The sequence below is a fragment of the Microcaecilia unicolor genome, chromosome 1 (genome assembly GCF_901765095.1).
Source record: "Microcaecilia unicolor chromosome 1, aMicUni1.1, whole genome shotgun sequence".
NCBI classification, from domain to species: domain Eukaryota; kingdom Metazoa; phylum Chordata; class Amphibia; order Gymnophiona; family Siphonopidae; genus Microcaecilia; species Microcaecilia unicolor.
The window spans coordinates 425,180,873-425,208,009 of record NC_044031.1 but is presented as its reverse complement, the minus strand read 5'-3'; the positions used below and the strand labels follow the sequence as shown (position 1 = coordinate 425,208,009).

The 27,137-nt window shown below is 40.9% G+C and overlaps 1 protein-coding gene across 1 annotated transcript in view; it reads right to left on the bottom strand.

Annotated features, from left to right (window-relative positions):
- ATP9B (ATPase phospholipid transporting 9B (putative)) overlaps positions 1-27,137 on the bottom strand; it is a 706,895-nt gene that overhangs the window by 243,406 nt on the left and 436,352 nt on the right. The window contains 1 exon segment of the mRNA XM_030211876.1: positions 18,352-18,494. Coding sequence (XP_030067736.1) covers positions 18,352-18,494 — 143 coding nt within the window.

The window sequence follows — 27,137 nt, the reverse complement described above, 5'->3', positions numbered from 1 at the left end:
GGTTTGATAAAGGTTTGGATGGCTTCCTAAAGGAAAAGTCCATAGACCATTATTAAAATGGACTTGGGGAAAATCCACTGCTTATTTCTAGGATAAGCAGCATAAAATGTATTGTACTGTTTTGGGATCTTGCCAAGTACTTGTGACCTGGATTGGCCACTGTTGGAAACAGGATGATGGGCTTGATGGACCTTTGGTCTGTCCCAGTATGGCAATACTTATGTACTTATGTATCCACATCCTCTGGGATGTCCACCCTGTTGCACAGTTTGGTATCATCTGCAAAGAGACAAACCTTACCAGACAGCCCTTCTGCAATATCACTCATAATGTTAAAAAGAGCCTGCTCAAGGACCGATTGCTGTGTTACTCTACTGATAGCATCCCTTTCTTCAGAGCAAGCTCCATTTACCACTACCCTCTGTCTCCTTCTGTTCAACAAATTTTTAACCCAATCAGTTACTCTAGGTCCCATACCAAGGGCACTCATTTATTAGTCGTCTGTGCAGAACCATGTCAAAGGCTTTGCTGGAATCTAAGTATACCACATCTAGGGTCCCTCCCGCATCCAACTGTTCGGTCACCCAGACCAAGATGCACTACCTCCCCGCTAAAAGCCCTTCCCTTACCAATACCTGGTTGCTGCTTATCAATTTTGAAAACAACGGGCATGCATGAAGGAAATTGCATGCAAATGAGCTGCTTGCTGTTAGCTCATTTGCATGCGATTCCCTTCCAGCCAGTCGGTCAGCTGAGCACGTGAAGAGGGTGTGGTTTCTGTTTTTCTCTCTTTTATTTTGAGCAGTATTACTGTACAAACATTATCTTTGATGATTATTCCTAAATATTGATAAATCTAACCAAGAAGAAAAAAAATGATCATCCTCTTTCAAAATCTGGAGTAGCAACCTAATGGTTAGTGCAGTGCCTGAGAACTGGGGAACCAGGTTTGATTCCCACTACAGCTCCATGCAACTCGGAGCAAGTCACTTAACCTCCCATTGCATCAGCTACAAAATAAGTTCCTGTATACAAATAGTGCTTATAGTCTGCCAATAAAAATTCATAATAATAAAACCACACAGAGATACAGTAAAGCATAATAGAAACATTTTCTAAACAAATATGCCTTTAACTTTTTATAAAATGGCAAGTGTGATGGAATCGCCCTAATTTTAACAGGCAATGAAAACCAGGCTGAAACTGACTGATAATGAAATGAAAATGATAGCAATTTTTTATATTTAACTCCAGCAAAAGATGGAAAATAGACAAGGCATGATGCACCACCTCATGATGAAGATGGACAGAAAGGGAAAGAAAACAGCAAAAATAAATATTCCAAACATGTACATTGGAACATCCAGCAAGAAAGTTTAAAAATAATACATATCTTAATAGGCAGCCAATGAAGTTTTATTAAAGTAGATGTAACGTGATCTGACCATTTCTGTCTCAATATTATCTTAGCAGCTGTATTCTATAATATTTGTACTCGAGCTACCAACTTAGCTGACAAATGATTTATTTATTTGTTACATTTGTATCCCACATTTTCCCACCTATTTGCAGGCTCAATGTGGCTTACATAGTACCGTAAAGACGTTCGCCAACTCCGGTAGAGAACAAATACAAAGTGATGTTGTGGTAGAATAAGGTTCATGTGTTACAGGCACATTAGGGAATCGTAAAGAGGAAGAGTTATATTATGTCCATTACGAGTTTGGTTTCATTGTGTTCCAGGGTTCAGGCATTTAAGTTGTAAAATAGACCACTGTAATAGTCTAATTTAGAAAGAACTAACACCTGAACCAACATGGAAAAATGTTTTTCTTCGAACAAAGCACAGCTTCCTCTAAGGTCATATAATTTAAAGAAAACCGCTTTGATGACTGCATCAATATGAAACTTTAAAGATAAAAGTCCTATCTAAAAAACGCCAAGTATTTTAGAAATGTTGTCAGTTTTTAAAGCGAATCCTTCATGGAAAACCAGTTCTTTGGGTATCTCATAACCCACTCGATCTAATCAGAGTAACTTTGTTTTATTTCTGTTACGCTTAAACCTATGAGCTGTACTTAATATTTCTAATTTTTGTATACAAGATAAGATCAAAAGTAGGGGCAGTTGTAAATCACTTTGATTGTAATCACAAAAAGACAACAGAACAAATCCCATCTCCTTTCCCTAACATAATCATATCAAATGCTTATGTACAAACAGCCATAATACAGACCCAACCACATAAATTATCCTTCATGTTTCCTCCAAATTGTTTTGAGCAAAACAGGGGTAACAATGTATAAAATCAATTACGTTCAAAGCTAAACAAGCATACAATTTATATCTTACAACGCAAGAGTTTCCCCATTCTATCATTCTCCTTCTATGCCTGTCATTCCTAGAACTATTTATGCCACTAGCTGTTGGAACCCCTTCCCCACATGCTCAGCTATTGCTGTCAATATTTATTTTAAATGCCAGCTACCGCTTTTTTTTCTATACCCAGATATTCAGTGCTAGTAGCCAGATACTGGCCAGCACTGAATATCTGGGTATAACCTCGCCACTAGCAGTTACCCAGGAATCCGAAATATTCAAATTGGTAACTGGATAAAATTAAGAGAGCCCTTTTGCTATCCTAACTTTACCTCATTAGTGGACTAAAGTGCCAAGGCAGTCAGAAAGGATTTTCAGGGGCATTATCTGGGCCTGGGGGACTGCGAGTTTATGGTCCCAAAATGCAGAAGTCTTTCTAAGCTAAATATTGCATAACCATTTGAGGACTCAAACATTGTTTGCAGTTCTTTAGCTGATCATTGGCTTTTAGAATGTGTGAACAACTCCAGCAATGCCTACAAATGAATGTTTATTAGAGTTTGAACAATGTAATTGAACACATTAAGCAGGTTAAGCACAAAGAACATTTTAATATAGGAGGAATATGCTCTTAGTACCACTTAGCAGCTTGCCATATTTATTGGGACAGGAGGAAGATAGGTTTGATGTTAATCATATTATTCTCAGGTCTCCACCTATTTCTCAAATATATTTTGGTATATTTTAGGACATATATAATTTATCAATTTTTTTAAACTAGCACCGCTCTTTCTATAGACCCTTTTTGTATGATCACCTTTGTGCTAACTGCAGTTCAGTAACCAACTTTTTTTGGCAGACCAACATACACAGAATTACTGAAATCTATTTCAGAAAGCAAAATCAAGTGCATTAGTGTTTTAAAATCAGTGGAGCACAAAATAGGATGAATATCTCTAATCATTTTAAGTTTAATCAATGAATCTTTACCACTTCCCTCACTTGTTTGCCTACGGCTATTTCAGAATCTCGAATAATCCCTGCTTTTGATTTTGCTTAAGTAATTCTCCTCCTTCTACTGCCCAGTTTTGAACCTTATGAAGCAAGCAGAGCCTTTGTTTCCTCCCATGTTATGAGGTATGAGATTCAAATTTGGATGTTATATGCATAGATATGTAACTTTTAGACTAATCCAACAGATTTCCTCTCCTATCTTTGATACACATTAAATATGTTTATGTTTATTCAATTTACTATACCATGTAAGCCATATACAATGGATCTAGGCAGTGTACAATTCAGTTTAAAATAAAACAAATATTGAAAAAGAAAGAATTCCATTAATGAACAGGACAGGACCACGTATCCAAGAGAAAGATAAAGACATAACCAGAGAGCAGACACATAGCAAAAGACATAACACAGCATGCTTTCAGGTGGTAGGTCCCAAATAAAATAAAATAAGACCACGGCTTAATTAAAAGTTGATTACCAGGCCTGTTGGCAAAAAAAAAAAAATAGGATGGGAAGAGAGCAGAACTCTGAGACACCCCACATGAAATGGAATTTGGGGTACAACAAGCTTCACCAATATCATAAAAGATAGATTCTCCAGGAAAAGAAATCCAGGCCAAAACCTCCCCTCCTAATCTCATATCCTCTAACCCATTAAGCCATGTGCTATTTACCAAACCAAAAGCTACAGAGTCCTGATCTTCCTTCATCCCTCAAAATCTGCAAATCAGTAGTGAAATCAAAAACCATTTCAGTACCGAATTCTATTGTAAACCCAGAATGCATATCATCTAGGCAGTGCTTATCCTCTATTGAAGCTGGAAAGTCACTTTTACCTTGGCTACCTTAACTTGATTAGATATGGGGAAAGTAATTTAAACGGGTTAAAATGTATTTTTAAAAAGAATTCAAAACTGGGTTTATCTTGGCCTGTTTTAACACTTCTGGATAGTGTCCATGTGAGAAAGAACTAGTAATCAAAGAGACACAAATTTCAATTAAAGAATAAGACAGCTCTTTTATCAACCTTCCTGAACAGAGGTCCACATGGAAACCAGATTTTTTCATCTGTGTTAACTGGTTCTTGACCATTTTTTACAATAACTTTATCAAATTCCATTAAACATCCTAGATTTAGATCCAGGGTGAAGAAACCTCCACTGTGGTTCCTTGTATTTATTACTTCTGAGGTTTGAGCTTGACATACATTTATTTTTGTAGCTCTGTTGTGTACCTGGCAGTGCCACGTGCTGCCCGGTTACTGCTGGGTTAGCGCAGGAGCCCTTACCACCACATCAATGGGTGGCAATAAGGGCTCCCCTCTGAAATGGCCGTGCAGCAAGTGCTTTACTTTATGGCCATTTCCTGCAGAAAAGAAAGGCCACCCTTTTACTCGCTGTGGTAAAAGGGGGCCTCGGCGCACATTAAAAACATATGCAGCCGCAGCTTGGTAAAAGGGGCCCTTAGTCATTCCCACCAAAATTCTAGCCACTGAGTTGTCTGTAGAGCTTTCAATTGTATCTTTTGAAGTCCTAACAACAAAACATTTGCATAATCAAAGCATGGAGTGATTAAACTCTGTACTACTGTTCTAACATTTTATGGTTTCATTAAATTTTTCATCTTCCTAATCAATTTCAATTTGAAATATACATCTTTAATAATCTTTACATGTGCTTCCATTGTCAAACTATCATCCAAAATCACACTTAGGTTTCTCAATGTTCTAAAAATAGGGATAGATTCATTATTATACTCAAACACTGTTGGATTATCAGGTGAATCACATGTTGTCAGTAACATAATCGGTGCCAGGCAAAAAGTGGAAACTACTATAAGGAATAAAATTACAGAACACATAGAGAAACATGGTTTAATGGGACAGGGTCAGCATGGGTTCAGTCAAGGGAAGTCTTGCCTCACCAATTTGCTTCTTTGAAGGCGTGAATAATCATGGTGATACAGGTGAGCCGGTTGATGTAGTATATCTAGATTTTCAGAAAGCTTTTGATAAAGTTCCTCATGAGAGACTCCTGAGAAAATTAAAGAGTCATGGGATAGAAGGCAAGGTTCTGGTGTGGATTAGGAATTGGTTATTGGACAGAAAACAGAGGATAGGGTTAAATGGTCATTTCTCTCAATGGAGAAGGGTGAACAGTGGAGTGCTGCAGGGATCTGTACGGGACCAGTGATATTTAACATTGTTATAATGATATGGAAATCAGAATGAGTGAAATGATTACATTTGCAGATGATATAAAACTATTCAAGGCTGTTAAAACACGTGAGCGTCCAAATGGCAGATTAAATTTAATGTGGACAAATGCACAGTGATAAACATTGGAAAGAATAATCCGAATCATAGTTAACCTGATGCTAGGGTCCACTTTGGGTGGGTGGGTGGGGGGGGGGGGGGGGGTCAGCACTCAAGAAAAAGATTTAGGTGTCACTGTAGATAACACGCTGAAATCTGCTCAGTGTGCGGCGGTGGCCAGAAAAGCAAACAGAATGCTTGGAATTATTAGGAAAGGGATACAAAATAAGACTGACTACATTATAATGACTCTGTATCGCTCCATGATGCGACCTCGGCTTGAGTATTGCATTCAGTTCTGGTCACCATATCTCAAAGATATAGCAGAATTAGAAATGGCTCAAAGAAGGGTAACCAAAATGATAAAGGAGAAGAGACGGCTGAGGGGAGACATGATAGAGGTATATAAAATAATGAGTGGAGTGGAACAGGTGGATGTGAAGCATCTGTTCACGCTTTCCAAAAATACTAGGACTAGGGGGCATGCGATTAAACTACAGTGTAGTAAATTTAAAACAAATCGGAGAAAATGTTTCTTCACCCAACGCATAATTAAACTCTGGAATTCGTTGCCGGAGAACGTGGTGAAGGCGGTTAGCTTAGCAGAGTTTAAAAAGGGGTTAGACGGTTTCCTAAAGAACAAGTCCATAAACCACTACTAAATGGACTTGGGAAAAATCCACAATTCCAGGAATAACATGTATAGAATATTTGTACATTTGGGAAGCTCACCAGGTGCCTTTGGCCTGGATTGGCCGCTGTCATGGACAGGATGCTGGGCTCGATGGACCCTTGTTTTTTTCCCAGTGTGGCATTACTTATGTACTTACGAGATGGAACTCCTGCCATATGAGGAAAGGCTAAAGAGGTTAGGCTAAAGAAACTGCTGAGGGGGGACTTGATTGAGGTTTATATAATCCTGAGTGGTGTTGAACAGGTAAAAGTGAATTGATTTTTCATTCTTTCCAAAGGTAGAAAGTCCAGGGAACACTCAGCGAAATATTTTTTCACTCAAAGATGTCATAGGATGTGGTAACTGCAGTTAGTGTATCTGGGTTTAAAAAAGGTTTGGACAAATTCCTGGAGGAAAAGTTCATAGTTTGTTATTGAGATGGACATGGGGGAAACCACTTCTTGCCCCAGGATCGGTAGCATGAAATGTTGCTACTAATTGGGTTTTTGCCTGGTACTTGTGTTCTGGATTGGCCACGGTTAGAAGATGGATACTGGCTAGATTGATTATTGGTCTGACCCAGTATGGCTATTCTTATGTTCTTATGTCTGTGTCCTGCAAATGGCAAAACACAGGTGAAGCTTCGGTAACTCCAGTGCTGTAGATCACTGTATTGTCACGTGCTGCGAGTGAGGGTGCTGTGCAGCTCAGGGGAAAGGGAAGACATCTTGATTGGTAAGTTGAATACCGTCAGCAATACTTGGGGATGATATGTACTATAATAAAACTCACCCTCAACGTTCTGAAGACAACGTTCTGAAGTCACTCAGTCACTCCCTGAAGGGTTCATGGATTCATGGTGGTGAAGCCACAACACTGACCATGTCTCTCTGCCCCGCCCTCGCATGACGGACCAATCAGAAAAAACACCCTCAACATTCTGAAACACAAAAGACCATCACAACACCGTTCCCAGGCAACACTAGGCAACGTAAGACGGATCAATCAGAGGAAACTACGTGACAATAAGAGAGGAGCATTCCCCAGCAGAATGGCTCATTATCTGTGCAGCACGGAGAGCACAGAACCACCGCTGGAACGAGAGAAGAATATTCCTGCTGTGGGTATGTGCAAAAATAGACGGGGGGGGGGGGGGGGGGGGGAACACTCACTCACACACACACACACACACACACACACACACAAAATAACTCTGTGACACATACACACACACACAAAAAAAAGCCACATGCTAGCGCCCGTTTCATTGGTTTCGGAAACGGGCCTTTTTTACTAGTGTGGATATAATCAAGACTTTATCATGTTTAGCTGCCTATATAGTGGGCATGAAGACTTGACAAGCATGGGTGACTGGGCCCGCACAAAGTGGTGGTGGGTGCAGCTCTGGCCATCTTGTTGGGCAGACGATGCACCGTGTGGGTCTTTATCTGCCATCATTTACTGTGTTACTTTGTTACACTATTCTGTAAGTTACATGCATAACTGGGAGCCTTTTCCATGCCCTTGACCATGCTTCGCCCCTGTGTGTGCCCACTTGCAAATACATGCTATGTATGTTAAGCAGATATTTGTAGAATAGCCCTTAGGTGCCCTGCTAGCACCTCAACATCTGCTATGCTATGACCTGCCGGCTGTGCTGGACCTGAGTGGCAATGCAAATTAGAGAATCTGCCTGCACCTGAGGCAGGTAGGCCTGAGCCTGAACCATGTCTAGCAGGTCTCCAATGTACTCCAATTCTTCTACTGGGGTGTAACTGGATTTGAGGTAGTTGATAATGAACTGTAGTAATTCCAACATCCAAATAGTTCTCTGCACTGATACTTGAGCACCCTCCTTCAATGTGCTCTTGACCAGCCAACTGTCTAGATATTGAAACACATGAACCTCATAGTCTGCATAGCAACACTGTGACTAAAGTTAGGCAATTTGTGAACACTCTGGGGGTGGACATGAGGCCAAATGGCAGGACACAATACTGTAGTGGTGTTTCCCTACCTGACATCTGAGATACTTCCTGTGACTGGGAAGTATCCATATGTACGTGTATGCATCCTTTAAGTCCAGAGAGCATAACCAATTATTTGCCTGAATCATTGAAAGTAGAGTGCCCAGGGAAACCACCCTGAACTTTAGTTTGACCAGGTATTTTGTTCAGGGCCCCTTAGGTGGAATGGGTTCAACTGCATGGGCCTGTAAAAGGGAGGAGACTTTTCCTGCAAGCACTACCCGATGCTGAGGGCTGTAAAAGGATATGTTTGGTGGACAATTTGGAGGAATTTGACATCAATTGAGGGCATACACCCCCCCCCCCCCGGGATTCTTTTGAGAACACACCAGCCAGAAAACAATTTAGCTTCCCTTCCACTGCTAAGTCATCCGGAACAGTCACTTTTACTGTGGCTATGCTCTTCTGGAGCCAGTCAACTACTGTGATTTGGGAGCAGGCTGTGACTAGCTCTGGAGTGGTCCCCTTGGGACTGCTAGGAATGTCAGGCCAGAGGAGCGTACCTATGCCTTTGAGAGTAGTAGGGCCTCCTCTGGTTCCTGCCTGAAGACCTCTGAGACATGGAGGCTGCAGAAGGAGTGGGATGAGAAAAGGTTTTCATGGTGTCACTTCTCTTCTTGATGAGGTCAGCAACCTCCTCCACCTTGTCCCCAAAAAGATTTTCCTCGCAGGGGATGTCTACCAGCTTTTCCTGAACAGCCGATTCTAGGTCTGACACATGCAGCCAAGTGAGTCTGTGTATACCAATATCCAATATAGAAAGCCTGAATGCCACATCAAAAGCATCATAGGTTGCCCTGGCTCAGTGCTTTCAGCACTCCTTCTGCTTGGCTATTAACTCGTGGAGTTCTGCAGCTTTATTCATAGACAGAGAATCTGGAAACTCCAACACATTGCACACCAAGTCCCGCAAGTAAATGCTCATGTAGATCTGATAGGCCCTCTGTGTGTGACATAAGCATAGAAGCTTGGTAAAACTTTCTCCCACAAGACTCCAAGATTCTAGTATCTTGTCCTATGGATGCTGAGTCATGGGTTCTAGAACTCTTGGCTCTTTGAGAGTGGATCTGACCACCACAGAGTGGTGGGGCAGCTGAGATTTCTTAAATCTGGGCACCTTTTGGACTCTGTGCATAGAGTCTGCCTTCTTAGGAACTGGCTGCATAAAGAGAGGGGTCTCCCAATTCTTCATCTTTGCTTGCTGCGGGATGTTGTGTATGAGCACTATCACGACTTCCTTCGGGGGATTCTCATAATCAGTGGTGCTCAAAACAGTAGCCTTGTGATCCTCCTCAATCTCCAAATGAAATGCAATGACCCTAGCCATTTCCCTCAAAAATCCAACAAAGGAGAGTTCCTCTGGTGGGGAATTTCTCCTTTCCTGAGGTGGAGAGGGGTCCAAAGGGAGCCCTCCTCCAAGACCTCCTCTGGTTTTACCTCAGACACTCAGGAAATTCAAGAGTCAGACTCAGCATACTACTCTTCTTGAGAAGGATGAGTCTGTGTATGCCCTGAGCGACTAGACTGATGTCTAAACTCAGGCCATGAATGCCAAGGGGCAGGTCCTGACCTGGACACCAGAGGAGTTTCTTTCCCCAATGGTCTGGAGAACAGCAACACTTGGGCAACAGACAAGGCATGGGCCTCCAAGATCGGTTAAGAAGAGCCATGACCAAAAACCGTTCCTCGGAGGCAGGCATTGGTAAAGGAGGAGCCAGTGTCAGTTTGGTGACAGCAGGCATAAATGCTGGTGCTGAATCAGAAGGCTGGTCCTGGTGATTAGGAGACTGGGGCATCAGCCCAGACTCCACAGAGAAGGAGTGGCCCTCATGGCACCAATGCTTCTTGGGTATCAGGGATGCAGATGACCCAGGGACCGATGCTAATGCTCCTTTTTATTTCACTTGACACATGACTTCGGGGTCCTTCAGTGCCGATGAGGATGTTGTTGAATCCAGACATATCCTCTGTGTCGCGTCCAACAGAGACTGTTCTGATGGGGTCTCGCTGGTGCCCGATGTCAAGGCAAATGGAGACCTCCTTGATGCCAGTGCATCCTCAATGTCCGATGAAGCTCCTCCAGCCAAGGGGAACAATGCCTTCAATGTTGATGGATCAGTCTTAGAAGCATTATTAGAAAAAAGCCAGAACCATAACAAGCTGAAATAATTCAAATATAAAAGTGAAAATGGTGCTCAGAAACACAAACATGGTACCTCGTGACTCAAATCACCACCTGGTTATCACTAGTTCAATCACTGCACCAAGTTGCCCTACCAGAAAGTTCAGTTCTCAGTTCATAAAAATATATATCACACTTATATGTAGACAGAGCAATCTTCAAGAAATCACTGGTAGGGAGGTACTAGTGTGCCAGATTAAGGTGTAGAGAACTCATAACGGTACAAAACACACATCAACATGTAAAGGCAAATCAAATCATATCTTCATGAAATCTCCTTCTCCAAATCTAATCCTCAACATGATCAAGTTTCATGGTATCGCTTCATCAGGAGGAAAAGTCTCATGAAGCTCACAGGGTAGGCCCATCAAAGAGCCACACAGAAGTGCCAAATAGTTTCTTGTCCAGGGCACCTTTTCTTTTCTGAGTAAGTTTCTACATTTTTAAACAGAGAACACAATTAGAGTCCTCGTGGTCAGGACCTAAGCATGACAGCCAGTCTCAGAAATGACTCTGTTGCACCTAGAGCACTTCTTAAAACCACTAGCCACCTTATAATTGAAAGAGAAAAACGCCTAGATTTCGACCCAAATCGGGAGATAGACGTTTATCTCACAAAAACGAATAAATCGGTATAATGGAAAGCCGATTTTGGACGTTTTCAACTGCACTCCATTGCGGAAGCGTACAAAGTTGACGAGGGTGTGTCGGAGGCGTGGCAAAGGTGGAACTGGAGCGTGGTTATCGGCGGAGGAGAGATGGGCGCCTTTCGCCGATAATGGAAAAAAAGTATGCGTTTGTAGCTAGAATTTAGGGCACTTTTCCTGGACCCTGTTTTTTCACGAATAAGGCCCCAAAAAGTGCCCTAAATGACCAGATTACCCCCAGAGGGAATCGGGGATGACCTCCCCTGACTCCCCCAGTAGTCACTAACCCCCTCCCACCACAAAAAATGATGTTTCACAACTTTTTATTTTCACCCTCAAATGTCATACCCACCTGCCTGGCAGCAGTATGCAGGACCCTGGAGCAGTTGTTAGGGGGTGCAGTGGACTTCAGGCAGGTGGACCCAGGCCCCCCCCCCCCTACCTGTTACAATTGTGCTGCTTAATGCTTAGTCATCCAACCCCCCCAAACCCACTGTACCCACATGTAGGTGCCCCCCTTCACCCCTTAGGGCTATAGTAATGGTGTAGACTTGTGGGCAGTGGGTTTTGAGGGGGATTTGGGGGGCTCAACACACAAGGGAAGGGTGCTATGCACCTGGGAGCTCTTTTACCTTTTTTTTTGTTTTTGTAAAAGTGTCCCCTAGGGTGCCCGGTTGGTGTCCTGGCATGTGAGGGGGACCAGTGCACTACGAATCCTGGCCCCTCCCACGAACAAATGCCTTGGATTTATTCGTTTTTGAGCTGGGCGCTTTCATTTTCTATTATCACTGAAAAACAAAAATGCCCAGCTCACAAATTGTCGAATAAAACATGGACGTCTATTTTTTTTGAAAATACGGTTCGGTCCGCCCCTTCACGGACCCGTTCTCAGAGATAAATGCCCATGGAGATAGACGTTTTCGTTCAATTATGCCCCTCTAGGTGTTTTCTATGACACTGAGGGGAAAATAGCTAATTGAAAATCAAACGGCTCAATTATGAAAAATAAAGAAATTTCTTCAAAAAGAAAAAAACAAGCCTGGCTGGTGCTCAGGTCTGAAGCGGGCCTCAGAAGCTGTAAAAAAAAATAGACGGAAACAAACACTCTTTAAAAAAATTAATCAAATAAAGGGATAATGAGAAAGTACTTAAAAAAATAAAAAAATTAAAGAAAAAACCCTGTATCGCAAGGGCACATTGAAAAAAGGAAAATAAATGAAGCATCGAGGACAGCTCATTGAATATGACCTCTCTGTTCTATAGAAAAACAAAGACAGTTGGTCCCACATGCTTACACTGGGCAGAAAGGCACTCACATGTGTGGTGCAATGCTGCCAAAGGCTTCTTATAGATTCAGAATGCTGAGTAGCATTCCACCACGGGTTCCATCGGATGACACTACCCATATGTGAGAAACAATGTCCTGCTTGTCCTTGGAGAAAACTGCTCTATAAAATTACCTCCACAATATCCAAAATTTCTAAGGTAATAAGTTCATGAATCATTACTATCTCATTTACCATTGACTGAGCATTAAATACTAATGTAAATGGGGTAATAGCCGTTATCAGAGCAGCGCATGATGCTCTGCACCAAAAATACCCCCAGTAAGCCCCTTTAAGAGGACACACTAAGGGCCCTGTTTACTAAACTGTGCTATAGACATGATAACAGAGACATCCATTATATTCCTATGGGTGTCTCTAGCAGCGCATGCTAAAACGTTTGCGTGCCTACAGCGCGGCTTAGTAAACAGGGCCTATAATTTCATTGGCAAAATAGATTTTTCTTTAAAGGACTTAGACTTCTTTAAATAATGGACATGTTATATTTACCCCTTTTCCCTTCCTTGGCCCACAAAGGACATAACCGTCTAGACCTTTAATAGACAAGGTGGTATATCAAGAATTAATAAACTATAAACCATTAACTATAATGATTATAATGGCCCCTTCAACAATCTCTTCAAAGAGAGACTGTGACCTAATCCCCAAGGATAACTGATGCCACTCTCTTGGTCCTGTCAATGAAAAAAGTACATCTCTCAGTGTCTACGAAATGGAGACATGAGAGAGATGGTATTGTGAGGAGACACATCCCCTCCTAACACAGAGATCAAGGAGGTGTATAAACCTATACCAGGTTCGCCAGATAAGATGACACCTATTACCAAACTTTGTGGAATATCAAAAAACACTGAGTGTTCAAATCATCCAAAATGTATGTAAAGACCACATTATAGAACAAACGGAGGAAAAGACCTCAGGAGTCTGCGGTACACCAACTTATATACAGCACCTTGCAAACGACAGACTACCTCCATTAATGCACAGAAGATACTGGAGGTTTTTCTGGCTGTCGTTTGCAGGGTGCAGTATATAAGTTGGAGTACCGCAGACTTCTGAGGCCTTTTCCTCTATTTGTTCTATAACGTGGTCTTCACATGTGGTCTTTACATACAAAGATATTGAGTGTTTAATATCCCATGATGAAGCCTCATTGTGAAACGGGTCCCATAAGGATATGAAGAAGAAGAATTAAGTGTGCTGATTGTTATATTTATCAAAGAGATTGTGAAACTTAAATATTTGAAATACAAACTAAGTGGTGCACAGAAGATAATGGAGATTTTTCTAGCCAATGATTAGCGCTGTATATAATTTTCTTCCATTTATTCTATAATGTGGTCTTTACATACATTTTGTTTAATGTGAACACTGAGGGCCCTGTTTACTAAGGCACGCTAGTGTTTTTAGCACATGCTAAAAATTATCGCGCATTAATACTAGAGATACCCAAAGGATTATATGGACATCTCTAGTGTTAGCATACACTAAATTTTAGCATGCACTAAAAACTCTTAAAGCATCTATAGCGCGGTTTAGTAAACAGGGCCCTCAGTGTTTTTTCATATTCCTCAAAGTTTGGTAATAGGTGTCACCTATTCAGTTTTTTGTGGTGAAACCTGTTTTTTGTCTTAAGTGCCAGGTAAGAAGAAATGATATAAGACACGATGTATCAGCAGCAATATCTTAAATTTAATCCTAAAGGCATAGGACGCCAATGCAATCCAATGCGATGTAGCATAAAATGCTCAAATCAAGACACACCAAACAGAAGCTGAACAGCAGAATTTTGGACTACCTGCAATGACTTAAATGCTACTGATAGATAAACCCAAATAAACGGAACTGCAGTAGTCCAGGCCTCTAAGGACCATGGCCTGCAAAACTGATCTAAAATCATCAGTAGGAAGTAGCTGTTTTAATCTACTCAACATCCTCATTTAAAATATATGGCTTTGATTACTGCCTGTATCTGTGGTTTATATGTCTAATTCATTGTCTTAAAAAAAAAAAAACCCTAGACTTCTGATCTGATAGGAAATCTTAATCAAATGGCCCGAGAGTAAAACCTCTGAAGGAAGATCTGGAGATAAATCACAACTAAGCAAAAGAACCTGTCATTAAAAGAGTATGACTAAATTTATCCCACTGAAGAAATAAATGAGTTTTAGGTAGAGATCTTCCAAAGACCAAAACTAGCAGGCAATACTCTGGACCTAGTTTATGTAGTGAAAATTCAATTGATTTAGGCACTTTGGGGGCACACTAACGGCTTTAGCATATGCTAATTATTAGCATACACTAAATACCATGCAGCCCCATTATATTCCAGTGGACTGCATGGCATTTAGCATGCTTTAGCAAAAGGACCCCTTAATGTTATTGCATTCTTCTGGACTGAACATTATCTGGTTGCCCAGACATCTTAATGGAAGCCTGTACCTGGCCACTCAGACCCAAATAATCAACTGCAAGATATCTTAAAAACTTCAACCAGGTAGCTGCCTCAAGATTTTCCTGAATTATTTAGTACCATGACCCTCAAGTATCTGGAATCATGATAATGGTTCCAGATACTTGAGGTTCCAGATAATGATAATGGTTCCAGATAATATCATCTGGCTGCCTCACTTAGAGGCTGCTCCAGTTAGAACCCTGAGGATTCATATAAACCATTAGACAGTCTAGCATCATCCAAGGCTTTAACTCCTACAACAGAAATGCAGACATTGGGAGAGGTCCTGGAGGATGCATACACCACCTAATCTTGCAGTGTAAATGCAGTATCTCAGCTTACAAATTTGCAATCAAGGAAGCAAAGAAAAGCTTCATTAGCAACCATCCTGCTGTAGTTAAAAATTGTTGTTATTGACTTTTCCAATCTGAGACAGAAATATTAATTGAGATCACCTTCATACTAATCTTTTGTTCAACATTTTTTTTCTTTAATAACAAAACTTGAGAATATTCAAAAAGAATTTCTTTCCCATGGACAAGGCTCTCTGTATAGTGTCTGAAAAATAACCCAGTATAAGAACAGGATCACTATATCTCTGACTAGTACTCTGCCTTCTTTCATCCTGAGCTTACTGCTGGAAGTTGAAAAAAAATTGTTCCCACTACTTAATGAGAGCAAATCTCCTAACAAAACTGAGAGACTAGCCTATTTAGCTAGAAGCAAAGTAGTAAACACAAAATCAGTCTTCTGTGCTGGTAGAACTCACTAGAGATGAAAACATCCCCCAACAAAATAACTTTCATATTTTACTCCGCACAGCAGACATTAAATTTCTTGATGTGAAGGGAACATATTTCACGGTTTATCAATTTAATCCTATCAATAAACAGTCATTCCAAGAGTGACGTATCAGAAGGATTGCAGCAATATACCAATAATTAGTTTTGCATTTTAGCCATAAAGTTGAGTCAAAACATTTAAATGTATATCCCTTGGCTTGGACTAAGACAGACCTATAAACTACTGAATCTGAGTTTCTATAGAGTAGAGGTTCTTAACCAGGGGTACCTGTATTCCCAAGGGGTGAAGGAAGAGATCAAACGAGTTGCAGAGAATGGTTTTGAAATCCGAGGAAATTTATTGAAACTTTCTAGACAAAGTGAAGGCAGTTACTAGGACAGTTATTGGTAGTATAACTATGTACTACTGTAATTTTGACACCATGTTATCAGTTAACACAGCGACTAACAGCGACTTATGTAGCTGTCACTAGTCACTCGCAGACATGTGGGTTTAGGAAGGGGGTATGGGGGTTTCATTGATCACGTAAAGGAGTGTGGGAAACATAAAAGTTTAAAACCCCCTACTCTAGAGTAAAAATCAGAGGTTAAGCATAAACAATTTATGAAAATAATTTTCTACATTCTCTGAAGATATCGCCTTTTATGTAACTGAAACCCTAACATGGGCTAGTTTGTCAAGATGTTGACAGAGGCAGATGGCACCTTATGGACTAAGGAACAATAGTCGCAATACTTGCTAATATGATGAACATCAAAACCCTAAATAGCAAATAACCAATTATTTAACTCCACTGAGTAGTCTCTTAAAACAGGAGGAAAAGATTTCAGATGCTCAGTTACCAGTGCTAATACATGAACAGTTTCACTGAGGAGCTTCTTCACAAGTCTAAAAAAAACTCCTATTGAATTTTATTTTAGTCCTTTCTTCATATTTTAATTCATTCTTTATATTTTCATTCCTTTTTAAATGCTACATTCTCACACAGCTTAAAAAACAGTCATAAATATGGAAGACCATTTATCTGACAAAAGACGTATTCAGATATGTTCAACAGAGCCTGCAGTTTCATAAACAAGCTTCATCAGCAGCAACAGTGAACTCTTTTAAAACATCCTTCATGGAAAAAAAAGCAGCTGTTGCAATCTTATTTTGCACCCTCACTGCTTCCACTGTTGTTGCTCCTCATGAAGCTTGTTTCTGAAACGGAAACACTCTGTTGAACATATCTGAATACATCTTTTTCTCAGAAGTCTTCCATATTTATGACTGGGAAGTTCTGGCACTGCCAGCGCCCACGGATCTCCCATCGTGACCTCCCCTTCGATATACCTCGAAAGGACTGGCTTCTATTCCAGAACCGAGTGCACCGGGAGCCAGCTCCTCTACCCGGCCTGTATCTCCACACATACCGCAGGTGCCCACAGCCCAAAGACTGGGAAGCCGACTGGGACCTATCTTCTGAGTCACCTTAGACTCGCCCAAACTCCTAATAATCTTTTCCAACTCATCTCCAAACAGCAACTTGCCCTGGAGCTGACTCAAACGAACCTTGGAAGCCACATCCGCTGACCAATTCTGGAGCCATATGAAGTGCCGCTCAGCTACTAACAGGGCCAGATTCTTCATAGAAGCCCAAACTAAGTCATACATAGCATCCAAGAGAAAGGCAGTGCCCATTTAACATCGGAAGCAGACTGCAAAGAGATACAGCCTGTAAGTCCGGAACAGTGGTGTAGCCAGACTGCCAATTTTGGGTGGGCCTGAACCCAAAGTGGGTGAGCACAAAATGTTCTCTCTACCCCACCTCCCCCCCAGCAAAATTTAGTCACACTCAGATGCATTTGTCACACAGGGTAAAGTGCTGCTTTTCAGTGCATCAGATTTCAGACAATTTATTTAATAGCCTAATCCTTTTCAGTGAGCTTTCAGAGGCCAAAACCTCCTGCCTCAGGTCAGTATAATGCTGTTACGGTATCCTCTCCTGACCTAAGGAAGGAAGTATTGGTCTCTGAAACTTTATTAACACCATATTACTTTATCCTAAATTAAAAATAAAATTATTTTCTTTACCTTTGTTGTATGGCCATTTACTTTTTCTCATTGTGTTGCTCCCAGTCTCTAGATTCTGCTTTCCTTCGTTTTCGCTTAACTCTTCTGCCAGGGTTTCCTGGCCATTTGTCATTTTTCTCTCCTTTTTCTTTGCTTTCTTCAATATTTTTCTGCCTCTCTCTGTGTCCAGATTTAATTCATTCTTACAATCCATTCTTTAATTTCCTTCATCTACTTATGGCTTTTCATCTTTTCTTACCCTTGTTCTCCCCATGCCCCTTCCTCTTATTCTCCAATCTTTCACTACTCCCCCTTTCCATGCAGCAGCTCTCCTCTTTCTCTCCCCATCCTTCCAGTGTCTCCCCTCTCTCTCCCCATCCTTCCAATAGTCTCCTCTCTTTCTTTCTGCATCCTTCCATTATTGCTAAGAATGCCACTTGGCTGAACCATTTGAGGGATTGAGGATAATTTCAACAGAACTGCCAACCTGATGAAAAAAACCAGACTAATACAAATACCTGTTTTATCTGTCAGCAAATAGACCAAACGACCTAGTTCCTCTGGTATAGTGCTGGTTCGAACAACTGTTCCAGGAATATTTTCATCCTTCATAATCATCCATCCATAGGCAGCTTTGCCCATGTCCAAGTTTACACGTAAACTAAAAATAAATAAAAGTACATTCTGTATGAAGAACAGATTTGAAAAAAATCCCACATTTTCACATTTCTAAAACACAGATAATTCTGGAAGCAAAGGTTGTTCATTCATATCATAGCAACACAAATCTAAAGCACTTTATTTATCATACAGAGATACTTCTTTTAGGGATTATTTTAGAAAGCTGCGCTACCGATTCCCGGTGCAGAAAATGAGAGGAAGCCCATTCAGTTCCTATAGGCTTCCTCTCATTTGCCGCGTAGGAACTGCTAGTGAGGCTTTGTAAAAGAAACCCTTAAATAGTTATCAGATCGCAGGTTAAGAACCACTAAAGGGGAAAAAACTCATTCTTCTCGATTAGTGAATTTCATGAAGCTTAATTTGCAGACAAAAGCGGAACTGTGGAATTGAGGGATGTAACTAAGACAGAAGCCATTTGTTTTAAATGTACTACTACAAACTACTACTACAAATCATTCTATAGCGCTATGCAGTGCTTTACAATAGAACATGAAGAAAAGACAGTCCCTGCGCTCAAAAGAGCTTACAATCTAAATCAGGACAAACAGACAGGACAAATAAGGGATAAGGGAAGGACAGACAGATAGGACACATAGGGAAAAAGGACTATTGAAGAGAGGAAGACAAGATAAAGGTTACGAGCAGGTGACAAGTTAGGAATTGAAAGCAGCATCAAACAGGTAGGCCTTTAGCCCAGATTTGAAGGCGGCCAGGGATGGAGCTTGACGTAATGGCTCAGGAAGTTTATTCCAAGCATAAGGTGCGGCAAGATAAAAGGTACAGAGTCTGGAGTTAGCGATGGAGGAGAAGGGTGCAATTAGGAGAGATTTGCCTAGTGAACGGAGTTCCTGGGAAGGAGTGTAGGGAGAGATGAGGGTGGAGAGGTAGTGAGGGGCAGCAGAGTGAATGCTGTATAAGTGAGAAGCTGAGAATCTTCCACCACATAAGCAAGAGATCAAAGATTCTTAGACTGCTAAAGGGATCAGGCAATCATAATATTATTAGTCTTAAATTGTAGATTATACCACAGAGGGGCTTAATTAGATTTCTTCCAATGAACATCTAATGTAGCATCTAAGTCTACCTAACTTCTTTACAAGTGCAGAATCATCAAATGCAGTGTATCCCAACCAAAAATGTTAAAGAGAGAGGCACCAATTAAAGCATCCTGGCTTATAATCTATATAGGTGCTCTGCACCAATACAGTGCCTGGCAGAGAATCAAAGCTTCATGGTACATAAGAAAGTCAGGAAACACTACCCTCACATGTTCCCTTAATTGGTTTAGTAAATCTTAACTGCAATTTTAGAAGCCTTAGCCTTCCACAAAAAGGTTAATATCTGATCCAGTGCTTTGTAAAACTGTGAATCGGGCAAGATGGGTATCATATTCGGCATCAAATTAATTTTTGGTGATACGATTATTTTTATGTCTCTGATCTACTTCAACAAGAAAGAGTAAGGTATTTTGGTTTATGTGGGGCCCAAGTAAAACCATATTATATACAGTGGGGGAAATAAGTATTTGATCCCTTGCTGATTTTGTAAGTTTGCCCACTGACAAAGACATGAGCAGCCCATAATTGAAGGGTAGGTTATTGGTAACAGTGAGAGATAGCACATCACAAATTAAATCCGGAAAATCACATTGTGGAAAGTATATGAATTTATTTGCATTCTGCAGAGGGAAATAAGTATTTGATCCCCCACCAACCAGTAAGAGATCTGGCCCCTACAGACCAGGTAGATGCTCCAAATCAACTCGTTACCTGCATGACAGACAGCTGTCGGCAATGGTCACCTGTATGAAAGACACCTGTCCACAGACTCAGTGAATCAGTCAGACTCTAACCTCTACAAAATGGCCAAGAGCAAGGAGCTGTCTAAGGATGTCAGGGACAAGATCATACACCTGCACAAGGCTGGAATGGGCTACAAACCATCAGTAAGACGCTGGGCGAGAAGGAGACAACTGTTGGTGCCATAGTAAGAAAATGGAAGAAGTACAAAATGACTGTCAATCGACAAAGATCTGGGGCTCCACGCAAAATCTCACCTCGTGGGGTATCCTTGATCATGAGGAAGGTTAGAAATCAGCCTACAACTACAAGGGGGGAACTTGTCAATGATCTCAAGGCAGCTGGGACCACTGTCACCACGAAAACCATTGGTAACACATTACGACATAACGGATTGCAATCCTGCAGTGCCCGCAAGGTCCCCCTGCTCCGGAAGGCACATGTGACGGCCCGTCTGAAGTTTGCCAGTGAACACCTGGATGATGCCGAGAGTGATTGGGAGAAGGTGCTGTGGTCAGATGAGACAAAAATTGAGCTCTTTGGCATGAACTCAACTCGCCGTGTTTGGAGGAAGAGAAATGCTGCCTATGACCCAAAGAACACCGTCCCCACTGTCAAGCATGGAGGCGGAAATGTTATGTTTTGGGGGTGTTTCTCTGCTAAGGGCACAGGACTACTTCACCGCATCAATGGGAGAATGGATGGGGCCATGTACCGTACAATTCTGAGTGACAACCTCCTTCCCTCCGCCAGGGCCTTAAAAATGGGTTGTGGCTGGGTCTTCCAGCACGACAATGACCCAAAACATACAGCCAAGGCAACAAAGGAGTGGCTCAGGAAGAAGCACATTAGGGTCATGGAGTGGCCTAGCCAGTCACCAGACCTTAATCCCATTGAAAACTTATGGAGGGAGCTGAAGCTGCGAGTTGCCAAGCGACAGCCCAGAACTCTTAATGATTTAGAGATGATCTGCAAAGAGGAGTGGACCAAAATTCCTCCTGACATGTGTGCAAACCTCATCATCAACTACAGAAGACGTCTGACCGCTGTGCTTGCCAACAAGGGTTTTGCCACCAAGTATTAGGTCTTGTTTGCCAGAGGGATCAAATACTTATTTCCCTCTGCAGAATGCAAATAAATTCATATACTTTCCACAATGTGATTTTCCGGATTTAATTTGTGATGTGCTATCTCTCACTGTTACCAATAACCTACCCTTCAATTATGGGCTGCTCATGTCTTTGTCAGTGGGCAAACTTACAAAATCAGCAAGGGATCAAATACTTATTTCCCCCACTGTAGCTATGATCTTTTGAGTGTGCACATTTAAAGGTGAAAACTCTGTTTTCTGCATATTCATTTTATATTTAGATGCATGGCAATATTTTTCCTCCAGAGAACAAATGCAGGAATGTTAATATGCAGATAAGACCAATAAAAAGTATATTGGCTGCATAAACTGAAACTTTAATTTCAATGCCCTTGATCCTTGAATAAGTCTTGCCTTATTGCCAAAGAAGATGGATATATTAAAGAGAAGGAGAGAAAGGGGACAACCTTGGTGAGTACCCCTATGTAAATGAGTCAGTCAACTGTTTCAAGTTTATCTGACATTTACTATCCCGCCCAATAGACAAACCATCTGGGTGGCTTACAGGCTAAAATAGATAGGTATAGCTACTGACAAGAGAGATAGGAGGGGAGAACTAGAATATTGAAATAGAATAAGGAGAGGGGGGAGAGCACAAAAGGTTACATTTGTATAGCCAATGGCCTGCATCCAGGGGTTGCAGGTGAAATGATGGCTGATGAGGACTAATGGAAAGCGTTCTTAAAAAGAAATGTCTTAAATTGTTCAAGGGAGGACTGCATTCCTAAATGAGTAGGCAGCAAATTCCATAGTTCGGGATTTTGAACAGAGAAGATGCAGCATCTAGTTTCTCATAAACTAATTTTCTGAAATTGGGAACAATACGGTTTTGTTGAGTTAACCTAAGAGGGGCATTTACGAAAGGGACGTCCAAGTTTTGATGTGGATATCCTCGCAAAAAGTCCCGATCCAGGGGCGGAGAAACCCATATTTTCGAAACAAGATGGACGTCCATCTTTCGTTTCGATAATACGATCAGGGACGTCCAAATCCTGAAATTTGGTTGTCCCTAGATTTGGTTGTGCCTAGACTTCGTTGTTTCTGATTTTCAGCGATAATCAAAACCAAGGACGTCCATGTCAGAAACGACCAAATGCAAGCCATTTGGTCGTGGGAGGAGCCAGCATTTCTAGTGCACTGGTCCCCCTCACATGCCAGGACACCAACCGGGCAATCTAGGGGGCACTGCAGGGGACTTCAAAAATTGCTCCCAGGTACATAGCTCCCTTACCTTGTGTGTTGAGCCCCCAAACCCCACTACCCACAACTGTACACCACTACCACAGCCCTTACGGGTGAAGGGGGGCACCTAGATGTGGGTACAGTGGGTTTCTGGTGGGTTTTGGAGGGTTGCTGTTTTCTCCACAAACGTAATAGGTAGGGGGGATGGTCCTGGGTCCGCCTGGCTGAAGTGCACTGCACCCACTAAAACTGCTCCAGGGACCTGCATACTGCTGTGATGGAGCTGAGTATGACATCTGAGACTAGCAGAGAGTCTGACAATATTTTGAAAGATATTTTTTGAGATTGGGAGGGGATTAGTGACCACTGGGGGAGTAACGGGAGGTCATTCCCGATTCTCTCTGGTGGTCTTCTGGTCATTTCGGGCACCTTTTAGTGCCTTGGTCGTAAGAAAAACATGACTAGGTAAAGTCGTCCAAGTGTTCGTCAGGGATGTCCTTGTTTCTTTCGATTATGTGTCGAGGACGTCCAAGTGTTAGGCATGCCCAAGTCCTGCCTTCACTATGCCTCCGATACACCCCCTTCAACTTTGGCTGTCCCTGCGACGGAAAGCAGTTGAGGACGTCCAAAATCGGCTTTCGATTATACCAATTTGGACGACATTGGGAGAAGGATGTCCATCTTCCGATTTATGTCGAAAGATGAGCGTTCTTCTCTTTTGAAAATGAGTCCATAAGTGTCCTAGGCAGATGATAAGGTATCAGAAGTTGTGAAAGATAAGCCGGTTCTCCAGAATTGTGAATTTTAAAGACCAGAAGGTGTATTTTGTAGGTGATACAATGGGAGAGAGATAGCCAGTGTGGATCCCTCAAATGTGGCGTCACATGATCATACTTTTTTTTTTAGCGAATCTAATTGCAGTGTTTTGAATTAAGTGATCAAGATCTTTGGCTCTAAGCCCTTTATATAGGGAGTTGCAATAGTCCAGTTGGTTAAATACCAAAGAATGGATCAAAATATTAAGTGCTGAAGACTGTATCAAGGATTGTATGGATTGGATTAGCTGAAGTTTGCAAAAAGAGTCCTGTACAACCTGAGACACCTGGGGTCCAAATGTGAGCACAATGTCTATGATTACTCCAAACATTTGTGTAGTGACTACCAGTGGGACTGTGGTATTAAACGAGAATGGGAGAAGTTAGAGGTTTCTTGTACTGCAGGTCTAGAGCTGTGTACATCTAGCAGCTATAGAAATGATTAGTAGAAGTAGTACTACTAGTATATAGTGCTTATATTCTAAATAAGAATTCTATGGGATACCCAAACTATTTCATCACAGAAAATAAGTATTCCCATTCTACTCAGTCAAATGCTTTTTCAGAATTAATGGTTAAGGCAAAGGACGGGTGGTCTAAGGACTTGGTGTTGTGAATTGTGATGAAAAAGGCAGGCATCATCCATTATATGACATTCTTGCATGAATCCAATTTGATTTCTATGAATTATCCTAGGCAAAAGCTTACCTATTCAGGTCATGAAGTATAGATTTTATAATTAATGTTAAGTAGCAAAACAAGGCAGTAATTATGAACATACAGTGGATCCTTCCCTTGTTTTTCTAGAATCGCTACCAGGATTTAATTTAATTTTACCTTGCCTTTTCTTTTGTTATCCTACCCTCATGAACCCTGATAAAACCCGTTTAAGTACGACCTTATTCTGGTTATTGCCTACTTTTACCCATCCCCACATTCCTTATTTTGCTTTTTCAGTTTCTTTCCCCAACCACTGGGGAGACCTTATGCGGTCATACCTACTCACATCACAGAGAGATGGTAGGGTTGGTGCCCAGAGGTCCTGGCTCAATACTGGTGATGTACGGGAGCCTGAGCAACCAATCCTACTGCACAGGTGGATAGTTATTAGATGTTTATGCATATGAAACAAACCTTTTTTTATATAAGAAAGGAAGCTGTACACTTAGGGATGTGATATATGAAGTTACATAGTAATACTCTTAAAACGAATAGGATAGTTGAACAATCTAGAAGTTTAAAGGAGGAATGGAGTGGCGGGGAAGGTTGGGTGTTTACATAAAACTTGATGTTATCGCATTTTGTGCTATTGCACGTCTTATAGTTGTTATGTATGTATGTTTTGTGCTATTTTGGCTTGGATGCTCTATTATATTTGCCTTAAAATATATATATATATTTTTGTTTGAAAGTTTAACAGCTTACAAGCAATCCAACTTGTGTTCAGAAAAATAGAGCTAGAACATTCAAATCCATATAAACTTATGAATTATATAAGCAGAGGGAAACTTAAATATCAATTGGCTCAATAAAGTTATATAAGAGGTAAATTTAGCTCTACCTCAGACCACAATATTAAGAAAAAGGGGGGACAGGCTCAATTAGAAGGAGCTAATCATTAGAAAAATATAAGAAGCAATATGGCCTGGTCTGAAAAGCACATATTATCACATAGCTCATCTATACAGTAGTAACTAATTGGTTAATATTTTATGATCCAAAAACAATTTAAGTTGATCAGGTTCAAAAAAAGCCATATTTGTTGTTAGTATAATAGATAATGCATTTGCATGGACACAAGAGAAGAAATTTTGCACCAATAGACTTAGTATCTTCTCTTAAAGCCAGGAATAATTTCCTCCTATCATGAGTTGCTTTAGTCATATCCGGATATATCCGTATCCTGGCCCCACAAAAATGAGTCAATGTATTCTTTTTTTATTATTATTTCTTTATTCATATATTTCCATATATCATCACAATACGTGAATATGCAATCGGCATTTATACAAAAGGCAAAAATAAAAAATAAAGAGAAATATCATTAACAGCCTTTCTGTCCACAAGTTGAGTCAATGTATTCTTAAAGTAAATTTTCATTAATGAATTCAAGTCCTGTTCAAAAATAAATGATACTAGTAATGTACTTCGAGTCTTTATTTCAGAAGTGCTGAAATATCTAATGATACATTTAATTCCTCTTGTGGTTGCTCCTGCGTCTCCGTATCTTCCATATCACCCATTTTTTTCAAAGGAATCGGTAGATAGTAAATTTTATTAATTGGGGGTATCAAAGTGGGTGAGTAATGAAGAATTTCTATCAAATACTTCTTAAATAGTTCCAGCACTGAAATTCCTGAGATAATTGGAAAATTTAGAACTCTCAAATTTAATCTCCTGTTGTAATTCTCGATTTGTTCATTTTTTCGAGCTAACAAGTTATCTTTGACCAATGTTATAGTAGTAGATTTTAAATTTGTTAAATTGGATTGCACTTGAGTCATTTGTGTTGTTGAGTCATTTTTCAGCTTTTCAAATGCTTTTGGTGCCTAACCACCTTCCCATTCCTGATACCTACACTGACTACATAGTTTTTACCTTTAGACTGTAAGCTCTCTTGAGCAGGGACTGTCCTTCCCCATGTTTAAACTTGTACAGCGCTGCGTAACCCTGGCAGCGCTATAGAAATGCTAAGTAGTAGTAGAGTCATTTTTCAGCTTTTCAAATGCAGAGTTTAAAGATTCAAGTTTACTTACAATAGAAGCGGTTTCTTGTGCTGTTTTTTCTGTTACCTTTGTCAACTCCAGGATAGCTTTCCAAATTAGTTCTAATGTCACCACCTGGGGAACCTGCTGTTCCGAGCTGGTACTCTCAGTTTTCCGGGACAAGTCGCCACCAACCGAGGAGCTGTTGTTACCGCCTTCCAATACAATCGGTTCCTCTGCCTGATTCCTCAGGAAAGCTAGACAAGGTGGTGGGTTGAGCTCAGGTGAAGAAAGAGATGTTTCAGACCCTAGGGGCATCGGCGCCCTCCAGAGGGATTACTACACCTGTTTCTTGTGTGCGACTCGTTGTAGAATGGTCTAGCGTTAACTGCACCGGCGAAGATGTAAGAGTCGTTGGCAGTTGAAACCTTAACAGGCCTTTCCTCTTTGTATGAGGAATTTTTTAAAAGTATATAACTTAAGCAACAAGAGAGCAGCTTAGCTTGTCCGATTTACACTAGAGTCCAGACCGTCATCTTGACACGCCCCCTCAGTCCGTTTAAAATATATTTTACGTTAAAAAAAAAATAGGAGAACTATTTTTTCACTCAATGAATTTATTGCTGGAGACTGTGGTAACAGTAGTTAGTATACCTTGGTTTTAAAAGGTTTGGACAAGTTCTTGGAGGAAAAGTTCATAATCTTCTATTAAAGATAGATAAGGAGAAGCCACTACTTATTCCAGGGATCTGTACCATGGAATCTTGCTACACATTGGGATTCTGCCAGGTATTTGTGACCTGGCTTGGCCACTGTTGGTAGCAGAATACTGCTTGAGATGGACCATCAGTCCGACCCGGTATGGCTATGTTCTTATATGAACTTCAAGTTTATTTATAATTTGCTATCCCTCCCATCGGTAAGGCCATCTGGTAGACTCAGGAGTAACATTTGAAAATATTTCTTTCATTG